The sequence below is a fragment of the Cydia splendana genome, chromosome Z (genome assembly GCF_910591565.1).
Source record: "Cydia splendana chromosome Z, ilCydSple1.2, whole genome shotgun sequence".
Classification (NCBI taxonomy): Eukaryota; Metazoa; Arthropoda; class Insecta; order Lepidoptera; family Tortricidae; genus Cydia; species Cydia splendana.
Genome location: NC_085987.1, coordinates 41567362 through 41594986, shown reverse-complemented (window position 1 = coordinate 41594986; position 27625 = coordinate 41567362). Strand labels below are relative to the sequence as shown.

Genomic DNA, 27625 nt, shown 5'->3' with positions numbered 1-27625 from the left:
TTATTTTATATATAATTTATAGCAAAAATATTTCCTAGAAATGCAAAGACAATGTCTCGTAAACTACGATATGCGCTTTACATGGTAACTAACCTGAAAAGATAAGGAAAATTTAACTTGTAGTATATTTTATCGATTACTCAAAAGCTTTCGACAGTATTTCCCACAATTCTATCTTTACAGCCTTACACAATCAAAACATAGACCCTAGTTACATTCAGCTCCTTACCACCATCTACAGAAATAGCACAGCCGCGATAAAGTTACAGCCTTCAGGTGTATCTTTCGATATTCAAAAAGGAGTCAAGCAAGGAGATCCGTTGTCGCCGAAGCTCTTTACTAGCACACTAGAGCATGTTTTCCGAAAGCTAATGCCGAGGTGGGGAGACAGGGGCCTTGTCGTGGGAGATAGACGATTAACCAATCTTCGATTTGCCGACGACATTGTTCTGTTCTCCCCAACTGCTTCCGAGTTACAACAAATGGTCGAATATCTTAACAGCGCAAGCCTCGAAGTTGGACTGAAGATGAACATGTCGAAGACTAAGCTTATGACCAATAGCACCCCACGTAGGATTGAGATAAACGGAGAATCTATTGCATATGTCCAGGAGTACCTTTACTTGGGCCAAATAGTCCCCTTTAAGGCGCGACAAGAGATGGAAGTCGAAAGACAAACTGAAAACGCTTGGAGGAGCTATTGGTCCATGAAACATCTCATGAAAGGTGATCTCCCATTATCACTCAAGAGGAGACTCATGGACATGTGCATACTTCCAATTCTCACCTACGGTGCACAAACTTGGTCTTTGACAGCGTCTCAGAAGTCCAAACTCGGGGTTTGCCAGCGAGCCATGGAGCGCAGCATATTAGGTGTAAAATTAATGGATCGTATCCAGAACACCACACTGCGCTCCAGAACACAAGTCATCGATGTAACTCGGAAAGCGGCTAATCTGAAGTGGGACTGGGCTAGCCATGTCTGTCGTATGCCGAGTGAGCTGTGGGCCAAGATTACCACAGAGTGGCAGCCCAGCTCAAAACGGGGATTTTGCAGACCACGTCGGCGATGGCGAGACGAGCTAGACTCCTTTTTAAAAGAATGGCCGAATACTGCTCAAAACCGGGAAGAATGGAAAAAACGGGTTGCAGCAGTGGGACACAACACGCTCTCAATAAAAAAACATATATTTTATATTATTATTTTTTAAAGTCGTAAGAAACTTTTGCTTTAAAGAGATGAGATAGTAATTATGATTGTCATTGTCATTAATTTTTAAATCGTAGTCTTACTGAAGTAACAAATGGTGGTAGAAATTCGTAATAACGCTCCATTTCATTTCTAAACCATAATTTACTCCAACTCGGGAGTTAACCGTTAACACAGGGTTAAATTGTACTGGTAACTCCGGGTTTAACCGGTTAACCCCGATATAGTGGCTAACACTGGATGGCGCAAGTGGAAAAACGCGACTGCCCAAAAACATTATAATATTAAACCTGATATTACGAGTATCTTGCATAATATAAGTAACTAGCCACTTACGAACAAGGGTTTTCACAATAGCACAATACAGAATACACATTATCATTACAATGCGGTCGTTATCTCTTGTCGCTGTAAGAAATCTAGGGCGCTAGCTCTGTTGCATGTGAATAGCTCTTTTCATCAGTCCCATGCTCGCAGATAGGACCGACGGGACAGATCTTGAATACCTTTTATGTGCGACCTAGCTTGTAAGGTGCGAACTGAGTCTATGTCTATGGCTTATTCAAGAATGTGTCATTTTTATTTTAAAACTCGCTTCTCCCCGCGATTTAGTATGGATGCCACTTCTGCGGGCCTCAAACTATATCTATACCTCATCTAAATCGATTGAGTGGTATAAGCGTGAAGAGGTAACAGACAAACAGTTCCTTTCACATTTATAATATGTACTAGGTACTAGGTAAAGTAGAGGTGATATAGCCGACGATCGATTTAGCTATGTTGGTAGTGAGCTTAACTATGAGCATTATGATGTTAACTTTATACTAATATTTAAATGTTCCTCTTGTTGTTAGTATTAAGACTTGAATGAGATCTAAGTATTAAGTGATTTATTTATTTATACATAGACGGATGATGTTTAGTTGACTAACTTCGTCAGAGCAGAGATATCCCCAAAATATTTACTTAGAAAACGGTTGCTCGCTCTAAAACAATTTTAATTTTATTGTTTAAAAACATGAAAAATAACTTTGCCGCCCGATGTTATTATTGAATGGGTTCTCCGAAGCATTTTGTAATTTTATTAAATATCTTTAGCCGGCTTCAAATAAAGAGCACTCGAAAGAGGAAAATTAAACACGCGGAACGTTGACTGAATTTTCAAATGCTTAAGAAATGCTTCGCTTCACAATTGAAGCACTTTGTCTTTACGATAATAATCGGAGATTACCAATTTATGTTTACATAAATATTATAGGACATTTTTACGCAAATAGACTAAGCCCCACGGTAAGCTCAAGAAAGCTTGTGTTGTGGGTACTCAGACAACGATATATATAATATATAAATACTTAAATACATAGAAAACAACCATGACTCAGGAACAAATAAATCATCATATTATTATATTATTTATTTGTATCATCATACAAATAAATGCCCTTACCAGGATTCGAACCCGGGACCATCGGCTTCATAGTCAGGGTCAGGGTCACTACCCACTAGGCCAGACCGGTCGTCAAAATGTTTAATATGAATGTATAGTTTTTATGCGGAAATAACACTAATTACAAGTACAGTGGAACCTCGATAGGACGAATCTCAAGGAAAACTCCGAAAACTTCGTGCTAACGAGGTTTCGTCTTATAGAGTATTAAAATAATATAAAGGGATACTAAATAAAAGCGGTTTTGAAAAATATTGTTACTTTTTACTTTATTTAATATGATTGGAAAACATTTTGATACTTGTAGAAAATGAAACCTTCTCAAAGCTTGTGTCTCGAGGCATTAAACCATAAAGGGTACTTATAGAAATGTACGTAGCGTTCCGTATCTGTAAGAGGCTTATAGATGACTGAACCTATGGTATTCAATTTATTGCACCTAGTGCTAATGCACTACTAGTTCCTGTGGCATTACGTTGTCAAACATGCCAGGGAGGATGAAAGCTTGTGCCAAGTAATGCGCTTAGCTGTTATACCACAAAATGATGTTCATGTTACGTTTGCATAAATTGACATGTTTTCAAAAACGACCGAGCTGTTCGATAAAAGTGCAAACTTTAGGTAGGTACATCATTATTAACGACCTATTTATATTAGAACGATGAAGAAAAGTATTCTTCTGATTTCATTAAGCACATCCTGCTTACTGTAGTTATAGAAATAATTGGTCCGTTACCTAAACCGGAATTTAGATTTAACAAAATATGAGTTCGATTTCGATAGTCTCTGACAGAATATGATAATCTGAATACCTCTTCTACTTTTTAACAATACATTATGCACATTTACCTACTACTTCGCTAGCCCTGTGTTATGCATATGCACACCCACGGCGTAGCTCTTGAGACACTCGGCGTAGCACTCGTACTCGTAGCACTCCGGCTAACCAAGCGAGCGACATTCAACGAGGACAATCATAACACGAAAAACTTCCTTTTACATTTATAGTTCTGCTAATAATTTTATTTTGCTTGTCTATTGTTTGGATACAAATCTATACATATCAGATTATTTGGATAGTTCTTACCTGCCTAAAACTCAATTTGATTCATTTTCAAGTTATAACCAAAATCCATTGTCTGAACTACCTACCTATTTCTTCTGTTTCACTACGTTTCTACGAATGAATGGGCCCATAATTGCTGGGCGGCAATACTACACGTCATTCGTTATATGACGTGTAGTATGAAAATGTGGGCGCATGGAAGTTGATACTTTTGCCACGGCGTGCAGTATCATCGTCCTTACCTCTCTCGTATCGAAATTTGAACATTGGCAACTTTATGTTTTCACGCTCACGTTACAAGTAATTTATGCGCAACCACGGCGTAGGAAGCACGTGGCGTAGTCCTCGTAGCACTCCGGGCAACCCAGAGCGAATGGCAACCAGCCGGGATAATTGTAGCATAAAACAAATACTCTATTATGCTTATGATTATGCTCCTATTAATATGTATGCTGTCATGTGTCATGAGATATAAGTAGGGGAAACTTGCCTAATTCGTACCCCTTAAGAGAAAATGCTAATTTCTTGGAAATACAACTACTAAAAAAAAAACAAATGGTGTTTAAAAATCTTTATTTAATAACGAACCAACAAAAGTAACAAGTTAAACTTAAACCTCTACAACTTCTGAAAAATAAAAGTTTAAAAAAAAGTGGAAAAGGTACGATTTAGGCCTAATTGTCCCTAAAACGTACCCGTATATTCGTATATCGTACTACGTACCTATCGTACCTATTGTCTCCATGTCAAACCATGAGATCTTATAATTAGTATCGGTCTTATAATCACAGCAATTGACATAAGTACCTAATCTTTGCAGTCATCACAAATAAAATAATGAGTATTTTTGTCAACCCCAGCACATAGTTCGTGAATCCATGTTTCACAATATGTGCATTGCATCATGTCTTCTAAAGTACGAAATAAAACAAAGTGTTCAGTACGAATAAGGCACATGATAACCAACGATTTTAATTTTGCCGCGTAAAAAAATGGCTGCAGGGCTGGCGTCTGTCGTCCATTATTTGAAACCGTAAAAGAGTATATAATTAAGCATAAAACTTCTAATTTACATATCTCAACATGTACGGAATTGAAAATCTTACGTATCAACCAAAAAAATTACTCGAAAAGAGCAAAATTACTAACTTTTTGAATATTTTTATGTAGAAGGGCAGCGTACAGTTGTTGTACGGGTGATGAGACATGGCGAACTAGTAGTTTCATTTTGTAGCACTGGCGTCGCCACTGCAGTTTCACAACTTGAGATCTTGATAGGGTACGTTTTAGGCGCCGGTACGATTAAGGAAAGTTTCCCCGATGTAAATATTGTACGGGATCGAGACAGCTGTCCACGCCATATTAGACGGTAGCCGGTCCGTTGGTTTTGGTTGATACAACCAGCCGTCCGTACTCGTTCTTCCGACTACATGTTGTATGCAGGTGCACAGAATTGGTAAACTTTCCCGGTTTAATTTTTTTTTCTCATAAAGAATAAAGTAAATATATTGGTATGAAGTTTTTTTATAAACTCTGGGCAGGGCAATGCAACTTACTATTTATTTAACGGTTGATTCTAATTAAGTCGTACACTGAAATAAATGTTTGTATTATAACAATAAAAAAATGTTTTTCTTCTTACTACTTACACAAACATTGGGGTGCGAACTACATATGTGTTATACCAGCCAACAGGTCGGTTTGTAACAACAAAATCGGTATTAGGATATTGATCAAAATTTTATTATGAATTACTTAAGTTCATTGATTTGTTAAATTTACTGAATGAATTCGGCTAGTTATTATTTTTAGTGTAAAATCACATGTATCCTCAAGGGACTAAGAAAAGAACTACTTGATGCATGTAAAACAGACGGACTCATAAAGAAATTACGGTTTTTTATGGGTCCTACGAAAATCGGCAAAACCTTTCGTGTCAAAATACTTCTGAACGCCTCGATTTACAAGGCCCGGAGCTCATTCCATGCCGAATCACGAGGCCTAAAATAAAAACTCGCGGATATATTAAATCCCTAAAAGACGCATTTCCACCCGCGCTCGAGTCCCGTCTTGTCGGTACGGCTGATCTCGAATAGAAAGAGCAATGTAAAAAGTGCAACAAGAAAGTTTTGACCGAGATCGGTCTGCTATTGCGATACTGCCGTGGTTTTAAGGATGAGTCACGTTAGACCGGGCCGTGCCCGGGCCGAACCTTCTGGGGCTTCGTTTTCTATGGAAAGCAAAACGTGATTCCCGATCAGCCGTCATAGAAAATGACATGTCGGACGCGCCGGTCCGGGCACGGCCCGGTCTAGCGTGAGTCATCCTTTAGACGAGCGGATGTAACGGGAGTTCTTATTTACGTGCGGCTTTTTATAAAACCTATTGCGGGAGGCGCGGCGAAAGGCATGTCTGATATTATTTAAAATATCTGGGAGAACATATAAAAATACAAAAATGCGCGTTTTCCCAGAGATAAGACCTGGATCGACTTTTCGGCCCCGAAAACCCCCCTATACCAAATTTCATCGAAATCGTTAGAGCCGTTTCCGAGATCCCCGAAATATATAAATAAATATACAAGAATTGCTCGTTTAAAGGTATAAGATAAGATATCTCTTTTTTATGTGTGCGAGGTTTATATATACAGTCCGCCGTACCATTTGGACGGACCAACTGAAGTTAATCGAAACCTAAGCTATATTCTTACTCTGGTGTATTGTTTCTAAATTAAATAGTACATACAATATCCAAAGACGCCAACTGACGCGCTCTGCTACAGGTCAATGCCAAGTCAATCTAAATACATAGTATATTTAGACGAAATAGGTTCGCGGTTCACGCATAAAGATAAGACATGTCTTGGATGCTAAATTGGTTTTTCTTTTGGAGATACTTTTTGCTACTTATGGGTTTCGTATCGTCCTTATAGAAATAAATTGATCACAAATTCACCAAGTTAGATCTGGTTTAGATTGCATGAGTAAAATAAAATACAATAAAAAACAATAGAAACCGCTTGGTTCGGTCGCGGTTACATTTCTCACCTATACGTATTTTTTGCAAATATCTTTAAAAAAATATTTTTTCTATAATAATCTATGCCTCTAAATATTATAAACTTTTTAGTGGTGTCTTCAGCTCAGATCTCTGTAGGATATCTTACTTGATATCTAACGTTGTGGTTTAACTACTTGTAACTTTAGATTAGATTAGTTCAAAAGTGATTGCCCCACGCTGGAAATAGTTAAAGCAATGGCTGCAGTCCGTTAGGATAACTTTAAATGCCAATACATTGAACTGGCCTAGAATTGGACCATTATTATCTAATCTTCTTACACCAGACTGACGACGGAGTGCAATATATTGTGACGATTTAGGTATTAGGTATAAATTACGACATTCCTTATGGTGTCCTTATCGATTTTTTATTATATATTTACGATTTTAAACGACTATAACCTACATTTAGAATAATCATTTTGAGGTGTAGGTACATATGTGCATATCCAATTATCCACACATATACAGTCACCTGCAATAATATGTTACTCTTCGAAGGCCGTAATACTGTGTGACACGCTATTATGGCTCTACAAATAAGATCGTGGGACATATTTTTGCGGCGTTCGTTGTGTAACATATTATTGCAGGTGACTGTACATGTGTGGATAATTGGATAAGCACATATGTAGACCTCAAAATGATTGTTCTAAATGTAGGTTATAGTCGTTTAAAATCGTACATATTGTAATAGTTAATAAATGTAATCTAAAAGGCACTAATTCTTTGAAAATAATACATGGATTATTACGCTATACGCGTTATGACACTAGTCCCATGGATGGGCTTGCCTATTTTGAGATGATTTTTAAATGTTCCGACCTTTGGATTCATAATTATGACGACCTGCCACTGAAGTATACCTATACTTCGAATTTAAACTGTCGTGAGTGATAGAGTCAGACGAAGAAAAGTCTGCAACTACATATTTTGATAGCATATGCAGTGCAAGTGTCATAATTTCATAAAATTTGACGTTTAAATAACCCTTGCACTGCGTGTGCTATCAAAATCGTAGCAGACTTGTCTTGGTCTAACTCTACCCATATATTTTTTAATGCAAGGTACAGTATGTATTTTGTTGCCGACCTACTCAATTGCACACTGTATTTACAGCAAGTGCAATATATTCTCCGGTTGTAAACATTGGTTCTCGCTTTATACGGGCTCGCTTCACCGCGGAGGGCAAGAAATACTAACTAAGAAAAGATATTTCTACCTCGTATAGTTCGGTCTAAGAATAGTGTGGTTCCCAGACAACGCGCAAACAAAGGTATAGTCAGACAATGATGGAATTTTAGTTAGCTGTCACGATGATTTCTCATTTAGGTAGATATCGACTGTCATGTATATTTATGTAAACTTTATTGCACAAAACACAAAAATAATGTACAAATGGCGGACTTCCTAATGGCATTCTCTACCAGTCAACCATTGGGCTGAACAGAGACATCTACTTAAAAATGGTGCAAGGAGAAAAGTGAAAAGGTATTTATTAGAACTATCGTAAAGAGCTGAAAACTTGTTAAACTACATTACATATAGAATACACAAATAAAAATACTAGAATATATATAATTTCTAGCGTTTCTATGCATATTTTATAATTTATTAATCTATTTTGCAAATCGGCACTACTTTGAAAAAATCTTGTATCTCACACTGCTACTCAAAGTTGAAAGACTCTGTATGCAACCCATACCTAGATACATTTTTCTTTTGATTGACAAAATAAGATACGTATTTTTTTTAAGTAGTACCGAAATCTATTATTTTATTACTTAGGATGGCATAGTATCATGTAACATTTGTAATTACCATACGTGTTTGACTCGCGGTTAGTAACCTATAAGGGAAGGTAAAGTTCAAAATGTTAATCCTCAAAGATCTAGTATGGAGAGAAGAGCATAAAACGTAATGTAACCATAAAGGTCCCGCTTCTCCATTTTGGCTACACTAATAATAAAAGTGTTCGTAAATAAGTCAGATTGGCTTGAAGACGGTCATAATACACCTTAGCGCGAAAATATTACATTTTCTATTCATGAGCAGGACGATGCATTAGGATAAGAGCGGTTTACCGAACATCTTTTTAGTGCACTTAGGTATATTGCTACTACACACAGACTTAATAATTCACTCCATATTAGCCGTGTGACTCTCTTAAAGTGTAGGTATATAGTAATACTCGTAGGTACACGGACGGCCTGCGTCGGCGTATATCTTAGTTTATTACTTCAATCAGCACATAAAGTTTCAGGAAGTACTCGAATAAGCATTATTTACGACGGTGACTAACAAGTATACCGCCAACTAGATAGTAATCAGACACTGTTGCTGTGTACAGGCTTGTAAATAACTCCAGAGACGGAGTTAACGCGTTAACGGTCCTTTATAAGCTATATGATTAACCCTTTACCAGGATAAGGGATATATATTCGTATTTCTCACATACGGCACTTCAAACATGTGTTCTATTTTCGATGAGTACGACTGACATTCGATTGTAATTTTTGAAATGTCAGCCTGGTAAAGGGTTAACAAATGCAGATCCCTTACCACAATTACAAATTTTACCCCTATCCTATCATATCACCCTTTCAATACGGCTTTGATTAATTAAGCAGTTTACAACACCGTAAGAGAAGAGGGAAAGTTATAAAACTTTTGGACAACCAACAGAAGGTCAGCACCTCAATATGTTGTTATTCCTATGGCATACAAAAAAATAAGAAATAAATCAAACACACATGACTTAGGGTTTAATGTTTGAACTACTTATACAATAATATACATACATGCCAAAGTCTGAGATGACGTCATTTTAAGTTACTTAAACATTGTTCAGGAATTGAGAGGGATCGAACGAAAGTTTAAGTACTTACTTCACTATTCTACGTTCACTGCAGTGTCGAATAATAAAAGTGACATCGCTCCAATAGTACAATATTGTTAAATGCCAAAAGCTAAATTCGCAAGTCTTTCCAGCGATGACGTCACGGCTGAGTTACGTAAACATCTGTTCGACCGCGTTTTCAGCCACTGTGGAAGTTTCAGAGGGACCAAAAGAAAGGTTACATCGATATACATCACTGATTACAGTCGAAGACAGGAAAAAGATACATTATTAACGAAGACAAAATATAGGTCATAGAACTATTTGTACATGGACTAGCACAGATTTTAAAATAAAAGTTATCACGCCTGTAGTTAATAGTTATACTTTAACCAGAAAAATTAAACTTTGAGTACCTACCTATATTTACAGGAGAAATGTGAATATAATTGTTTTGTACCTACGAACTAGGGTCACCCTGAAATCTGATGATTAGATGTTGCGTTTTTTATGAGCCATAATTTTTCGGAAAATCTTATCAAAATTTTATCTCGCAGATAGGGGACGACTTCACGTGACCGCTTCGTCATATAAACGTACTATTTTCCAACTTTTCTAAATATATGGAACTTGTTTTTCGCTTTTAACTCCTATTTTTTGATTAATCAAAAAATCAAAAAAAAAATAACGAAAGGAGCTATGAGTAATGTACAATATCTAGGGAAGAAAATTGGGACTACATTTGTATGGAAAAGTGGACGTCCACTATGGTAAAATGTTTAAATAACACCTTGTATACTTATTTGACGATGAACTAGGTAAGCTAGCTATGCCACGAGTACAAGAACCCAGTAATATTGTACCCAGTAAATCACCTGTCGCGGCAGGCAGCGCCTATTAAGTGCATGAGGAAATCGCGTGCAAACTTTCGATAATTCTTTTAAAACGGTTCCACATGGAACTGAAAAATACGTCGGTTATTCGTCGTGGTTTTAGGTATTTCTGATAAGATCATTCTTTTTTTCCATTATGCGCTCTCCTACTTTCTAACATTGTAGAGGAGTGAGCCTTGTCACCTACTCTTGGTTTAAGTAATACTTTCAGTCTGGTCCGATCACTATTAAATTTCCATCAAGTTAATTTTACTTCGTGCCCCACATCATCAGTCCACGGATCACCCATTCATTAACAAATATCCCATACATTTACCAATTAACTAGTTTATTTAGTACAGTAAATTGCGCTTTGTCTATTCAAATAATCATTTCAGCATAAATATTTAATGAACATGTGTAATTTGGAACACCTACACTGAAATTCTCTTTGTTTGACGAAACAGAACTTGCCGCCACCGTCACATACGTATGTACAGTCGGCAGCAATTCAGCTTATTAACGAGTCAGGTCTACGCACTACTATCGTAGAATCTTAACAATAATTGTGTGTTGACACCTTCTCGGTGGAAGTGGAAGGATTTCTATTAAAAAGTATTTCCTATTCACCAAGAGTCCGTCTAAGCCATTAATGCTATGATTACGATTAATGATTACTTATGAGGGAAATGCATTTCGGATTTAAAATTATAGGTAACTTAACCTACGTATTGCGTTGAAACCAAAATTACGTGTAACGTGACAGTATTGTAGGGTGCATTTTTTGACGTGAAACGTCTTTAAAAACCCGTAGAGGGGCTCGGATCAAAAACCAGGTGTAACGAAAAGTGTTATGGCGCCGTGGTTATATCTATATCTATGTAACTATTTTAATTATGATTAAAGGTCACTTTCGGATGATTAGGATGGTAACAGTATGCCGTATCAGTATGGCAACTCCGGCTGCATTACTGTTGCATGCCTGTTGAAAGACGTGGGTGATGTCACTGTCAATTTCCCTGATAAAATAAACAGCTGCAGTCGCCATCAGAACGTTACCTTTAGCGTAAAATATAATTACTCGTATGTATCAATATATTCTGTATGTAATCCTGTAGGTATATACGTGTTCTTTTCTTTACTCAACACACACTTCGTAAGAACCTTGGGCGTGATCAATGGGCCGTACTAAAAGGTTTCCCAGCAACATTTTGGAACTGGTCCGTAATAAACGGTCAACTTTTCTCATCATAATACTCGACTCTTGTCAACTCGGCAACCGTATGACGCCGACGCTTAATTTAATTAATGAACCTTACAAGTTCTGCCATTCAAGCTTTTATTTTCATTTCTTGATTAATAATTAATTAATTAACATACTAACACATCTCCAATAAAATAACTAAAAACTACAAATCTTAAACCTAATAATAAATAATGCTTATCTTAAAATAAAATACTAAAAACTACGAACATCCCCCTGCGGGATGGTGCCGTAGGTGCTGGCAGCTGTATAACAAGATTCGCAATACTTACCCCCTTATTCATAAAACTTTACGTGCCTGATTTAGTTAAATTATGTTTTATCCCTTTCTTACAAATACATAAGTCAAAATTACAGATAAAGACAAACGATTATAAGCTAATTGAGGTTTGTAGCGCGTTTATGAATAAGGAGGTAAGTCTTTGAGCGAGGAAGCTGCCAGCTCTGCGGTCACCGGTGACCACTGCTATCCTTTTAGATAGTTCCTTAATAAGCTTACGGGCGTTTGGACCCCACAGGTTAAGGGTCTCGACGCCAAATCAGCCAAATGGGAGGAAATCGTATTCAGCGCCGAGACCTCTAACAAATCGGAAACTCATGTACATTAAATGTGTCAAGTACCATGAAGCATGTTACTAACATTTGCACCTTGTCCAAAGAAAAACAAAAGAAATGCGGAGCCATTTTTGTGCAAATACAGTGTAGTTTGTAGGCGGTATATAAATACCTGACCTTAATTTGCAGGGTCGTAAGAGTTATTTGGAGCTCCATTCGTTCTGTTGACACTAGTGCATCATACTTTCGCACGTATTATTGCTGGTGACGTAGTTAATGTGTGTGTGTGTGTGTGTGTGTGTGTGTGTTAAGGTGTCGAATAATTTTATTATCATTAAAATATAGAAAATGATCAAGTCGCTATTTCTTTATTACTGGGAATAAAAATAACCTGCGCACTTAATTAAGGTATAATTCTTGTATAATTATGTTTTATGAACTTTAAATATACCTGTTATCACTGTGGTCAAACCAAATTAACGACAAGTTATTCGTATCTTTGCGTAAAAAATAGTTCTTCGTTCAAAGAGAAATCTAAATTGAATATTGTCTTGATTGCGACAGGTAAGCAAGCTCATAGCAAGGGAAGCCATATTATCTTTGACCTTTGAAAGGTAAGACTGTCAGGGCAGTATTGTATACTTTAAAGTATCATGCACGATCGACTCAAGCAAACAGACAAACAGCTATCAGATCAATGCAATGCAAGTAGTCTACAGCTAGTCAGTCACCCCATATATTGATGTAAGTATACCCCATTTCCCATCCGAGTCGACTCAGAGGGCATGTTATATCACACCTCGATTTAATCATGTACATGGAATCAGATTTCCCTGGACGTCGCGTCTCGCAATGGCGACAGAGACACGTGGTCCACAAAATATAGATGATTTTGTGATTCGGAAGATCTATATTACATCGCATGCTATTACATTTTTGCAGCTGTGGTCTCTCATGGTTTCTACAGCATGCGATATTTCAACAGGGCGATATCACGAGACATGACCAAAATAACTAATCTAATCTTGTTACTCTAATCAGGTATATTGAGGTTCTTAGCAGTTCCCGAACTTTAAAATATTGTTTTTCGTCCATGTGATTGCTTTCTTTAAGTAGGTACCTGTCTACATTGTGTCTCGTCAAAAGTGTCCAGTTATAGGGAGGGGTAGCTAGGTCTCGATTTTATTTAGTTCCGTCGCATTCGCGTGAAGGTGTCAATACTGCCTGAAGAGCAGGGGGCCCCGGAAATGTAACCCAGGACACCGACGCCTCGAGCTCCCGAATGTTAGGAAATATCTTGAATTCACCCGCGTGCCGCTTGTGGCGACTTTGTGTTGGAATGTTAATTAAAACTTGCTATTTTAATAGATAGCCTTGATTGCAATTTAATAAAAACGTATAATAAAGAACCTATTAAAATGCTAAAGTTTTTATTGGTTTGTTGCAGTTTGTTTTTGCGACTAGTAAGGTAAACGTACTGGTGCTCGACGCGGTCATTGTCAATAGAGGTGACAGCAAGGTGTCATAAATTGGTCATTAGCATGTCGAGCACTAGTACGTTTACCTTACTAAGGTTCGTACGTTTTAAACCGTTTGGTAAATATGTTATTAAGACGACTGTTTCTTCATACCCCAATTTCCTCGGTGGACATAAACACTATATAAAATATTGTTACGCAATTTGATGTATTTTAACCACAAGTATTACTACTTCGTTTGAACATTTTCTATTTAGTTCCTGACGTAATGTAACGTGGGTGCTAGCAAGAAGAATTTAAGATGTAACTACCTGTGTGTTCCAGTAATTGGCTTCCTGTTTTAATCTTCTTGTATATTGTAAGTTTAAAGCTGTTGGTTTTGTTTAAAATAATTAAATAAATAAACTATTCGATGATTCGACCATACGATTCGATTTATTATTAACCATGCGTTTCGGTACCTAATATAGCCCGCTGTGCCGAAGCAGCCAGCGCTCGGGTAACCTTGATGTTATTTAATTTCGAATGTTTCGATGCGTTGCAAACTGAAATGTTTTAAAGTAGGTACTCACAGTTAAGGCCAAGGTCGTGGTAGGTGAAGATGGCGGGTTTGTTGCGGTCGCCCTGCACGGCCACGAGGATGTCCCCGCGGTCGGTGCGTACGCGCACTTCGGTGCAGGCCGCTTCCCCGAAGCACCGCGCGGACGGGAACTGGAGCTGAATATTCTTCAACTCGATGTCGTCCATGCTGTCCATCGGCGCCACGCTGCGGAGATACGGGTCGTTAGTTACATTCTTAAAGGGGCCGAATGATTACCAGTTCGCCGGACGATATCAGCCTGTCAGTTGTTCGGAACTGTCACCTTTTGCGTTTAACTGACAGGCTCATATCGTCCGGCGAACTGGTACCTAATCTGTGGGCCCCTTAACGTTATCATATCAATATCACCCAGTAGATTTTATTACATAATTATCTACGAGTAGGGCTATTTGCGAGTTTGAGCTTTGCCATCTATTATTTTATACTACATACATCGGTAGCAAACAAGCATACGGCCCGCCTGATGGTATGTGGTCCCCGTAGCCTATACCAATTTATAAGTAGGTATATCAATTTATCAGGGACAAAATGTGTTAAGTATCATTAAAAATAGTCCCACGAGCCGCTACCTAAGTGTAATCTATTTACATGTAGGTATAGTAGCACACACGAGCTACGGGTTATTGACCCGTGAATTCTAATTAGTAGTTTTCCTTGTTCCAAATCAACAAGTCCACTACGAACCACCCTAGTTCCTCGAAACATTGCTCACTGATGAATGATCTGTTATTAATTTGACATTATTATAGTAGGAGATCCCCCATACATCGGACCTTCACCAATCTGTCTGACGGATATAACTATGAAAATATGAAAGAAAATATGTTCCTGAACATAAAAAATAGGGTTGCCTAAAGAAATCCGGTCAAGGCTATTTTTAATAAATTTTTGAAAAAAAATTTTTTTCTTCAAATTTCACCGATTTGTCTGACAAACGAAATAAGTTCCATTGGAAAGTATAGAACTTGTACAACATAAATCAACTAGGTTGCCTATCTTTTTCCGGTCACTATTATGTGGTTGCCATGTTTAAACAGGTGCGTTTTTATCGATAATTGCACTCATCTGTCTGACGCTTGAATTATACATCAAAATGTTGGTAATTTTATTGCGAATACAGTGGCATAGGGTTGCCTGCGAAAATCAGGGTACAAATAAGGGTTGCCAGGCTTTTAAGTAAAATAAGAAGGGAAGACTTTTACCGATAACTCATAAACGGCTTAACCTATCAAGTTTGTTTTAATTTTGTTTGAATGAGTTTTTTAAGCACTATTTTTATGATTTTTTTCATATTTTTTGGATCAATGGTTCAAAAGTTGGAAAGAATACCCGTATTTTGTTCTTTCTAAATTATTATTTCCAAAACGGTTAACTTTATCAAAAAATATTGTTTGCAGACCCCTATTTATTTTTAAAGACCTATCCAACGACACCCCACACTGTAGGGTTAAACCGGTAAAAAAAAACCACGTTTATTTTGATTCTTTCAAAGCGATTATTTTCGAAAACATTCACTTAATCAAAAAATGTTTTTCTAAGACCCCTATTTATTTTAAAATACCTATCTATCTACTACCTAACATTTTTTGATAAAGTGAATATTTCTGGAAATAATAGCTTTAAGAGACACAAAACGTGTGTGAATATTTTTACATCGTTTCAACCCTATAATGTGGGGTGTCGTTGGATAGGTCTTTGAAAATAAATGGGGGTTTTTTCATAAACATTTTTTGATAAAGTGAAAAGTTTCGGAATTAAACGCTTCGAAAGAAACTAAATGTGTGGCGTTTTTTGTTTTCGTTTCAACCCTAAGGTGTGGGATGTCGTTGGATAGGTCTTTTAAAATGAATAAGAGTGTTCAAGAAACATTTTTTGATAAAGTGAATTAACATTTTCGAAAAAAATCGCTTGTTACGAAACAAAATGTATGTGAGTTTTTTTTTTCTCTTCAACCCTACGATGTGGGATATCGTTAGATAGGTCTTTTAAAATAAATAGGGGTCTTAGAATAACATTTTTTGATTAAATGAATGTTTTCGGAAATAATCGCTTTGAAATAATCAAAATGTACGTGATTTTTTTTTACAGTTTTAACCCTACAGTGTGGGGTGTCGTTGGATAGGTCTTTAAAAATAAATAGGGGTCTGCAAACAATATTTTTTGATAAAGTTAACCGTTTTGGAAATAAAAATTTAGAAAGAACAAAATACGGGTATTCCTTCTAACTTTTGAACCATTGATCCAAAAAATATGAAAAAAATCATAAAAATAGTGCTTAAAAAACTCATTCAAAAAAAAATTAAAACAAACTTGATAGGTTAAGCCGTTTATGAGTTATCGGTAAAAGTCTTCCCTTCTTATTTTACTTAAAAGCCTGGCAACCCTTATTTGTGACCTGATTTTCGCAGGCAACCCTATGCCACTGTATTCGCAATAAAATTACCAACATTTTGATGTATAATTCAAGCGTCAGACAGATGAGTGCAATTATCGTTAAAAACGCACATGGCAACCACATAATAGTGACCGGAAAAAGATAGGCAACCTAGTTGATTTATGTTGTACAAGTTCTATACTTTCTATTGGAACTTATTTCGTTTGTCAGACAAATCGGTGAAATTTGAAGAAAAATTTTTTTTTTCAAAAATTTATTAAAAATAGCCTTGACCGGATTTCTTTAGGCAACCCTATTTTTTAATGTTCAGGAACATATTTTCTTTCATATTTTCATAGTTTCATCCGTCAGACAGATTGGTGAAGGTCGACCATAGAAACGGGATCGTGGGATCTTAGACCATTAGGCGCTTCAAAGTGAAGCTCGCTGGTATTAACTAATATATTGGTGCACTAAATCACATTTAGTTTTATTGAAGTTTTATTGCTAACGTGACCGATATAATATTGTGACATATGGAGGTAATCTCCTCACAATAGTTTTAACGTATTTTTGTTGTATGTATTTATTATACGTAAAAACGTAAACTAGATGTAGGGAGAGAAACATTGATTTTATATAGCTTAATAGGTACGAAAGCATAAATGTTTCGTCTCCACCAGAAGAACAGACCAGACCAGTGTTGAAGTCGACAGAACATTACTAGGTCCTAAGGGTCCTAACTAAGTATTGTCACACTTCAACCATCATTTAACGACTGACGTCTAGTTCACGCGTCTGTGATACTACAGGGTGCAGGGCTATGACCTGTGACCGATTCGCTCTATATGCTAATGCACCTGCCAAGTTATTTTATTTCACACTTTGTATCAGATACACGTTGCAACAGACCCGGGGACTTGGCGAGTTTTATTGCGGAACGACATACAATTGACCGATTTGTAAACTCTACAGCATTGACATAAGGTCGACCATTCGTTTTTCGAGCAACATGTGAAACTTATGTTGTTGGACGCAAAGTAATCCGGTCCGTTCTGTTTAGTTTTGTACATTGCTGTATCTCCAACCGAGGGTTATAAAGGGAAGGGTCATCGTTCAATCGCTTTGAAACCTTAACCTTAACCCTACAGAGTTAAGTGAAATAATAAACAAACAAAAACAGCTTATAAAAGAGACAATAGGTTGATGAATTAAGGTTGCAACTCAATTTTCCAAAGTATCTTCAGCAGGTAAGCAACAAAGGGCGCCCGTAAGGCTTGGAGCGACAAAGGCAGAGGACGATGTCTTTTTACTATAGCTGGGGCAAAAATGCTTCACAATTTAAATAAAGCTATTCCTGAGAGCTTGTCAAACTAAACTACTCATTTGTAATTTCCCTTTGTTACGGAGAAAGGAACGAACAACACAAACAATGCCGCTTGATATTTTAAATAATTAAATGCATAATTGCGCTATTACCAAAACTAGTATGGAAAGTAAGTACAGTGAGTACTCATACTGCTCTACATACACTTCAGCTCTTGACTTCCACCACTAAACTAGTAGACTGTACTAATAAATATGCTTTTACTTACTTTAAAAGTAGGTAATTTATTACCTTCGTTATTGGTCTTAAATTATGTATTACTTATACACGGTGGCCAAAAAATAAGTGCATTCCCGTTGCCAGGGAGGTTTTGGGATTATACTGAGCAACTTTTACTATAGGACCATCCCCGAAATCGCGAAAAAAAATTACCCTCCCATAGAAAATGGACCAGCCAAAATGTATGAAACAGTCAAAAATTTTTTCGCGGTTTCGGGGTTAATCCCACAGTAAAAGTTGCTCAGTATAATCCCAAAACCTCCCTGGCAACGGAAATGCACATATTTTTTGGCCACCCTGTATAAAAATGTCACTAGAAACGGGCATTAGAAAGACCATGGGATCCATTTTATCAATTCGACTAGTGAGGATTTTGAAAAAATTACGAGATACTTCATAGGTACTAAAGTACTCTTTTCACTCTGTTGTGAAATTTCAAATACAGCCAAGAGGTTGAAATGTGTAACTGAAATTCTAGAAAGATAATGAAATCTCGATGAAACTCGGGACTAGTTCAGCGGAAGGGCTCAAGAAAGTAAAGAACCGGCGGGTTAAAAGCGATATCACGTCACGATAAAGGATCCAACTTCCGCTCTTCACAATCAGATACAGAGATCCTGAAGTAATTACGCTGGTACCTACTTATAAGGCCTTTGCTTTTAGTTTGCTTTTAAATAAGAGGAAATTTGAATCTGGTTTCAATATTAGCTGTCGCCTTAAGGTGCTCCAATGAGTAGGGGGAAGTCCCCCAATGGCGGACACGGTTTATTCAAAATAATAAAATAAATATTTGAAAAAACATATCATTATTTATAATTTATAATGGCCAACAAACTTTAAAATCAAAATAAAGTAACACAAATGCAACGTCTACATAAACTAATAAATCTATTGCAAGTTTAATAAAAATATATCAACGAAAGCCATTCCAAAGTGAATTGCTTTGCACTTTAAAATATTATCGTTCCAGATAAAATGGATCAGTTACAATTCAATTACTCCCAGTGCTCTCAAGACAGAAGCAAGAGATTGAATATTTAAGTCGCATTAATTAATCGTACTTCTAGATAATCTAGATAGATCCGGGTAAGTCAATTTCCTAATGGAGACAATAATTATTATGATAAGTCGATACGATTTTCTAATATGAAGAAAAATCATGTTGTTCTCCTTTAGTTATTTCATTAGCTTGGAGATTTTTATTGGATCCAACAAAAAAAGTTGTACTCATATCTTTAGCTTTGTTTTCTTAACACCTCTTCTAATCAAGTAGCCCAACATAAGTATTAAATTAAAAAACTATAATGGTTCCTAGTTGACTAACCTAAAAAGAAACAATAGGGTAAAAGTGGGATAGATGCCCCACTTTTTGAAATTACTTGTTATCTCTTCTTCCTCGCGTTATCCCGGCATTTTGCCACGGCTCATTAGAGCCTGGGGGTCCGCTTGACAACTAATCCCATGATTTGACGTAGGCACTAGTTTTTACGAAAGCGACTGCCATCTGACCTTCCAACCCAGAGGGGAAACTAGGCCTTATTGGGATTAGTCCGGTTTCCTCACGATGTTTTCCTTCACCGAAAAGCGACTGGCAAATAGGAAATAATATTTCGTACATGAGTTCCGAAAAACTCATTGGTACGAGCCGGGGTTTGAACCCGCGACCTCCGGATTGAAAGTCGCACGCTCTTACCGCTAGGCCACCAGCGCTTAGTACAAAAAGTAAGATGCCTTATTTGTAAAACGGGTAGGTACTTGTGTAGGTTTATTATCTTTAATTTAATGAAAGGAATATACATTATCTTTGATATTTCCAGAGTACTGGCGATTAGGGGTCATCCATTAATTACGTCACACGTTTAGGGGGAGGGAGGGGGTCAAGAAAATGTGACATATTGTGACATGGGGGAGGGGGGAGACACAAACTTTGTGACGTCACTTTAACTTCATCAGTAACCGAATTTTTTTTTAAATTATTTTATTCGCTGTACATTTAAATAACAAGTTTTTAAAACGATAATCGTTTTTATTCTTTTAATTTTCTTTCCTAAGCAGTTTTGGGTTATAAAATTACTAATATTTATATCGTCAAAAATATTTTGATAAAATATTAATAATACTTAGGTACTTACTTAATTCGATTTGGCGATTTCGTAGAAAAAATGTGACGTCACACTAGGGGGGAGGGGTTTGCCAAATGTGACCAAATGTGACAAGGGGGGGGGGGGGAGGGGTCAAAAAACCTAGAAATTCGTGTGACGTAATTAATGGATGACCCCTTATTGCGGACTTCTAAATTTTGGGACAACTTTCCCCTATATGGGATAGTTGCCTAATCCATGTAAATTACGTTTAGGATAGATGCCGCGGCGAAAAAGAGGATATTTATCCCGCAAAAACTTTGATCGCACCTAGCCGTCCCATGCAATTGCACAGAGATATGCAACACGGTCAACTTAGTTGTAGTTGCAGAGTCTGTCTATAGATAAATAAAATAACATTTATTTCATTCGCGAAACTAGAGTAATTGCAATCAAGGCAACTATACCCCCGGGGCATCTATCCCACTTTTACCCTACACTGTCCAGTGTTTCGAGAATTCCCTCACGAAGATCATGGCGAAATTCCACATAACCGAGGCGGGGATTAATCCCACCTAGTCATCTCAATTAACCTATAATATCATCAGTGATCGTTAATTTTCCAGCAATTTTGGTGCAGCATAATTAGTAAAAATAAAGGATTTTCTTCAATTTTTTTCTAGGGAGAGGATTGGTTAAGGTTAATATTACTGTTATTAACCCTAATTATCTATTCCACCTAGAGTAGGGCATACAAATGCTTTTAACCAACAATGCTGGACCAAAATTGCTGGATAATTAACGATCACTGAATATCATACACTGACAAAATCAACATTGCAACGCAACTAATCGCACTTTTCTTCGGTCCTACTTTACGTAGCTGTTTAGCGTTCGCAAAGTTGGTTTTTTCGAACTAGTGCTTTTTACTTTTCCAGCTTTTTTAAATTTATTTCTGACTGTAAACGATACGTTTGGATGTTCTAAAACTTAATATAATTTTTATTTTGCCATTAAACATTTATTACGTACAAAAAGTATTGTTACAAGATAATATAAAGTAAATATTTATTAGTTATTATATAAATAAAACGTTATATTATACGATATTTAACTAAAAAACCTTTTTATTATTTGGCTGAATGGACTACGGCTCATAAAAGACATCTCGGGACTAGTAAATAATAACACACTTTCCACACTTGCATTGAAATGTACTATTGAATGTCAATACCATGAGTATTTTTGGAAAAAAAAATACACCAACAATGCGCCGATTCGAACGTACATTTTGATATTATATCTAACCGATTTGTTTTAGTTACCTATCATTGACGCGAGACGCACGGGCGAATGATAACAAAATGACATCGCTTAGCTATAATTTTGACATCATAATTTCATAATGTAAGTTCGAATCGGCCACCGGACATTATATTTTGCTTATCATAATATTTCAACAAAATTCGATCACTTGCAGATAGTTCAGAAGGTACACAGTTCGTTTTATAAGGGCCACGTGCGCCAGCCAGGGTTAGCCACTAACCTGGGGTTAACCGGTTAAACCCGGAGTTACCAGTACAATTTAACCCTGAGTTAACGATTAACCCCGGGTTAGGGCTGGCTGACGCAAGTGGCCCTAAGTTAGAGATTATGTTTTAGATACAGATAGGTTGACATTAAAAGCTGTTAAAATATCTTCCCGCTTCGACTCGGTGCATCGAGTTCAAAACGTAATCGGTTTCAACAGCAATCTTAAGGTGAATGGCAGGATTCCAACATCTGCTAAAAAGCCATTTTCTTAAGTAAAACGAGCCAATTAGTTCTGCTGAAGCGGTTTCGGGCGAGTGTTATTTCTTCAAGGAAAATTTAAAAGGGAAACCATTTGTAAGAAAGCATGATCCCGGGGTTAGTTATAGTTATAGTGTTGATCAAAGCATATACAGTAAGTAGGTAAATAGATCAGATTAGGAAAGTTGTCTTAGCAGGTTTTTTTTATGTAGTTTATAACCTACAATAAAAATGAGAAAATACGAAATAAGAATAAGCCCTTTTCTCTTCCTGATTAGACACTATATGATGGAATGTTTAAAGGTAACTAAACTAGCTCTCAATGCAATTAGTTTTTTCTTCAAACATACAACTATTGCGTCTGTTTCGATGTATTTTTATTACAAGCTTAATTACAACAATCCTTAACAAATTGTTTGAACTAAAACTAGAGTTCACTGAAACTATAGTGGAAATCGAAGGATTTTGCAGTTGCAGCTCGAAAATGTTGTTTTTCTAATGTATGTATTCAAAGTACAAAATCCGTCTTTGCAGTTTTAAGGACGTAACTCTGACATTATACTTGTAAACTGTTCTATAATATTATTTACGACGCTCATGTAATAACTATACAGGTTTTTTTTTAAGTTTTAATTTTGAATAGAAATATCTTAAGTAGAAGTTACATAATATACCTCACTGAGAAGGATCAAAGCGCGCAAAGTCATAGAATTTTCCATCACAGTACGCTGCAGCCTCAATCTGCTGGGACCGGTATGTCTTGATTGGTCTCCAACACCAAAGGCTGCCCAATCTGACCCGGGCCTTTATCGTTCGCCGCTAAACCCCTCACGTTAATTGGAGTGCGAATTTTAATTCCGGTTTGAAACCCGCCTACGTAGCGTTTCACGCATGTGTACACTTAAAACGAATTCGAAAAAACGAGAAAGTGTAAATGATAGCACAGACCCTACCTATAGCAACAATAAATTCTATAGATGGTCAAGCAAATCTTGTCAGTAGAAAAAGGCGGCAAATTATAAAATGTAGGCGCGAAGGGTTATTATCCCATAGCAAAATTTGAATTTTGCGCCTTTTTCTACTGACTAGATTTGCTTGACCATCTACATATAGAAGCTAGGTACTGAAAAGAATACAGCTATAAAGTATCGTTGGCTAATGTAAATAAAGAAAGTAGTGTTGGACATCGTTATTCTATTTATACGATGGCAGGGGCCATATTCCCTGTGGCGGCTCAGTAGTGGTGACTTGACCACACTTGTTTGCTTTGTATGAATTTCTAAAATAGGAGCTAAAGTAAACAAGTGACAAAACGCCTGTGAAAATACGGCACATATACATACACATTTACATAATTTAGTATAGGGTGGGGTGGTTACTGTCCAAAAAGAGCAGGCCCGTCAGCAGTGGTAATATAGGCTGGCGGTGACGTCCTACTACCGTGTAAAACTGTATTTTTCATGAGAAACGATCTGGATAAGCGCCTGCAATGAATCTCACGAAATATTTATTATTACGTTTTACATGGAACTTTATTGAGGTGATATTCGGAGTTATCGTACCTATAAAAGGACGTAATAAAGGCGGTAAGGTATCAAAACATGGTGTATATTTATGCTTAACACGGGATTTATCTTTACTGCTTATAAGGAGCTACTATTTTAGTTAAGCTATATCGTATTCAAACTAAAAGATGTTCATAAGAAAGTTACGAGTACCTAACACAATCTCTCTACACTGAAAATAAACTCCCTGCGTGAGACTCGAACATACGAGTATTGTGTTTACAAGGTCGGATACAATAAAAAGCTGTAATATGCAGAGCTGTATTGGATTTTAACACTTGAGTGACCCGTTTGCATTCCAGCGTTTCATGAAGTCGCCTTGTCACTGTCACATATTATTGCTAAACCAGGTAGAAAATAAACATAAATAACACAAACACAGTAAAATTATAGCTATCTTTTTCGCATATGCGTTTATGAAAACTCAAGGGAGGTTATTATGGAGGATATACCCGGGAGGGTGCGCCAAAAATACCCGGTCGCGGAAAATTCCAGTGGAATGAAATATAAAACTACCATCAAAACCGTAGCGGGAAGCCAGGGGTGAAATTGATACATTTACAAATATGTACAAAGAGAATTAACGCTGCGGGCGAACCAATCTGACTTCCGATTAAGCATACCTGATGAGGGCATACTTACAGCGACAAACCAAAAATTTAAATTTCGTTATCTGCCTCTCTATTGTTCGTGTGATAGAGGCGAATAACAAAATTTCGATTTTCGCGATAGGTGTTATGAATAAAAAAGCCGAGTATAATACAGTTCACGTTTGAAACGATCAGAACAAACATTAATAGCTATACTGCACTTAAGCACGGTGGCATTATCAAATAGCCTGCAACTCTTAAAGCGTCACATTACAGTCGCCCCGTGTTCAAATTGGATGCAAATTAAAATAAGAATTTCAATTTGCTACCAATCTATTCTTAAGGTGCCTACAAAAGATCGTCTTAATTGACAGAACCTGGCTATTAATTGAAACAATTTTCTTGTCTTTGGATCTCATCTTACATAATGCAAGTATAACTTAGATAAGACATATATATATATATATACTTAACACAAAGTATGCTAATCTGGCCCATTTGAAGACGAATCACATAATGCATTAGCTTCTCACTGCGGGTATAAGTCAAATGAATAACCAAACATTAATTATTCTTGCACGGTAAACTTCGTTTTACCCGGAGCAAGACGAGGTATAAAATTACCACGTTGTTAAGTGTTCTTCTTTCTTACCCCGTCTCACCTTAATTAAGTTTTTAAATTAAGTTAAAAAAGTGATTTGTCGTTATTTGGCCGGAGTCCTTAAAGCCAAATGTGTCAAGCAACAACATGTACCTTGATAATAAATAAATAAAATAAATAAATATTATATGACATTTTTTTTACACAAATTGACTAAGCCCCACGGTAAGCTCAAGAAGGCTTGTGTTGTGGGTAACCAGTATATATATACAATATATAAATACTTAAATACATAGAAAACAACCATGACTCAGGAACAAGTATCTGTATCATCATACAAATAAATACCCTTACCAGGATTCGAACCCGGGACCATCGGCTTCCTAGGCAGGGTCACTACCCACTAGGCCAGACCGGTCGTCCAAATAATCTAGAGTGATTTGCACACAAACAATTAAAATCTTACAAAGAGCATGAACGAAATCGGTCATAAAGATTTGTTTGTTAATTTGTTTGTATGACAAAAGAAACTCGCATATTTAAATAAATTGCTCTATAGCTTATTCACCGTTTCCGTTATCCAGTTAATTTAATTAGTTGTACGTTTTAATTCGATTATAGCGAAGGCTCGCGATGTCCCCGACGGGTCCTTTCTAAATGGTTCGGTAAAAAGACATATGTGACATTGAATTACCTACGTTTTACGCCATACAGGGTGTGCCTTAGCTTTCCTTGCAACTGGGTCGGAACGCTCGATCATAATCCAGACGATAATACATATATTGCCTTGATACACATAACAGGGCAAGAAAAGGGTTTGGTTTCTTTGGATAAATAAATAAAATAAATGATGCGTAAACAAGTGAAAGTTCATTGAACTGTACCTATACCGTGTCAAGTTCACTAATATAACAATACCAACCAGACATTGTTAGCATATTACGAGTTAATATCAATACAGATGTAGTGCATAATTGTTTTCCATCGTATTTTCTCGGAAACTTTCGTATATGTCATGCTACATCAGTCAACCTCAGTACTTTTTGTACCGATACTGAGTGAAATAGGAAGGCACGTTCGTACGTTTCCGTGAAAATAAGATGGAAAATAATGAATTAATTATGCACTACATCTGTAGTCTGTACCTTCATGTCAATATAATTGTGTAATATTTCAGTAGCCAGACTCTATAGAACTATAGACATTACCAATGGTAGATTCTGCTCATCCGTCATATCGTCAATAACAAAAATATAAACTATTTCAAATATGATAATAAATTGAGAAGCTTAAAATGCATGATCCAATGCCACAGCAGGAAATGCTACCTACTCGACTAACCGATGCTTAAACGGGCTGAAATCTGGTCATAGCCTCTGAAATACAAATAAGGTCCTGGGTGGGATATGGGCAACTATCGACAATAAGGGGTCATCCATTAATTACATCACACGAATTTCTAGGTTTTTTGACATCTCCCGCTCCCCCTAAGCGTGTGATGTAATTAATGGATGACCCCTAACTACGTTTTACAAACTCTATTTTTACAAAAAATGAAGAAACTTGAAGATAAACCTATACAATGAGCAGCGGACGTCACTCGTCGATGCTTACATACCGCGCCGCGCTCAACGCACTGACGTCACAAACATAAAACCGATCAGTCCATGCTATTCGCCGACGTCTACTAAATGCACTTTCTCGACGTGTTTTCGCTCTTCGCGGGTGAAATGGCAAACATTTTGTTATTGCACCACTAGAGTTAGACCAAGAAAAGTCTGCAACAATGTTGATACGCAGTGCAAGATTTTTTTTAAACGACAAACGTCTATGAATATTTGACGTATAAATAACACTTGCACTGCGTATGCTATCAAAATCGTTGCAGACTTTTCTTGGTCTAACTCTAGGAAGAAGCATAGAATAGCGAGGTAAAGCTTATGGTATCAAATAGTCTTCATTTATGCAAGTGGAATAATCAAATAGAATTAATTACAAGCCGGTCTGTTAGTATGTAGGAACTTGTCAGTGTTGTTCCCACCCCTTAAGGGGCTACCCCACGCCAATCTCCTTCGATCTGAATCCCTTAGTTTTCTAATGTTTTTTGTAGCTTATTATATTAACAGCAACGGCTTAAAGCAATATAGTATCCAATATTAACTTCAAAGTTCATTGTCTTTGAGATATTTGGCATCAAAATTGAACAATTTTAGGCTAAAAAACTGGTTTTCTGGCCATAACTTTTGTGTTAATTAGTTTAAAATTAAAACCCTGGACACGTTTTTCGAGACGTCAGAGACGAACCCAAATATGTAGATTTCGTACATGTAAGATCCTTCACTGCAAACTAGATACGAAAAAGGTGTTTTTTTAGACAATGTTTAAAAAATTAATAAAAAAATAAGTATTCAATTCTTTCAAAATCCGGTGGACAAAACCGGAGATAAAAGATTGAAAAACCGATAACCGTTTGTCTTATAATTCTATCTGTAGTGCAAAAAAAGGAGATACGATTCAAAACATGTCAAAAATCGACGAAAACCTCGGGTAACCCCTTAAAGAAAGTGAAATAAAAACATAAGTAATCGATGTCAAATCAGTGGCAATAGGGGATATTACTACAAT

General features: G+C 36.7%; 1 protein-coding gene across 4 annotated transcripts in view; it reads right to left on the bottom strand.

Annotated features, from left to right (window-relative positions):
• LOC134804085 (protein NDRG3) overlaps positions 1–27625 on the bottom strand; it is a 145314-nt gene that overhangs the window by 77385 nt on the left and 40304 nt on the right. For all 4 annotated transcript variants that reach the window (XM_063776998.1, XM_063776999.1, XM_063776996.1 and 1 more), the window contains one exon: positions 14364–14557. In XM_063776998.1, coding sequence (XP_063633068.1) covers positions 14364–14557 — 194 coding nt within the window. The remainder of the gene's footprint in view (positions 1–14363; positions 14558–27625) is intronic.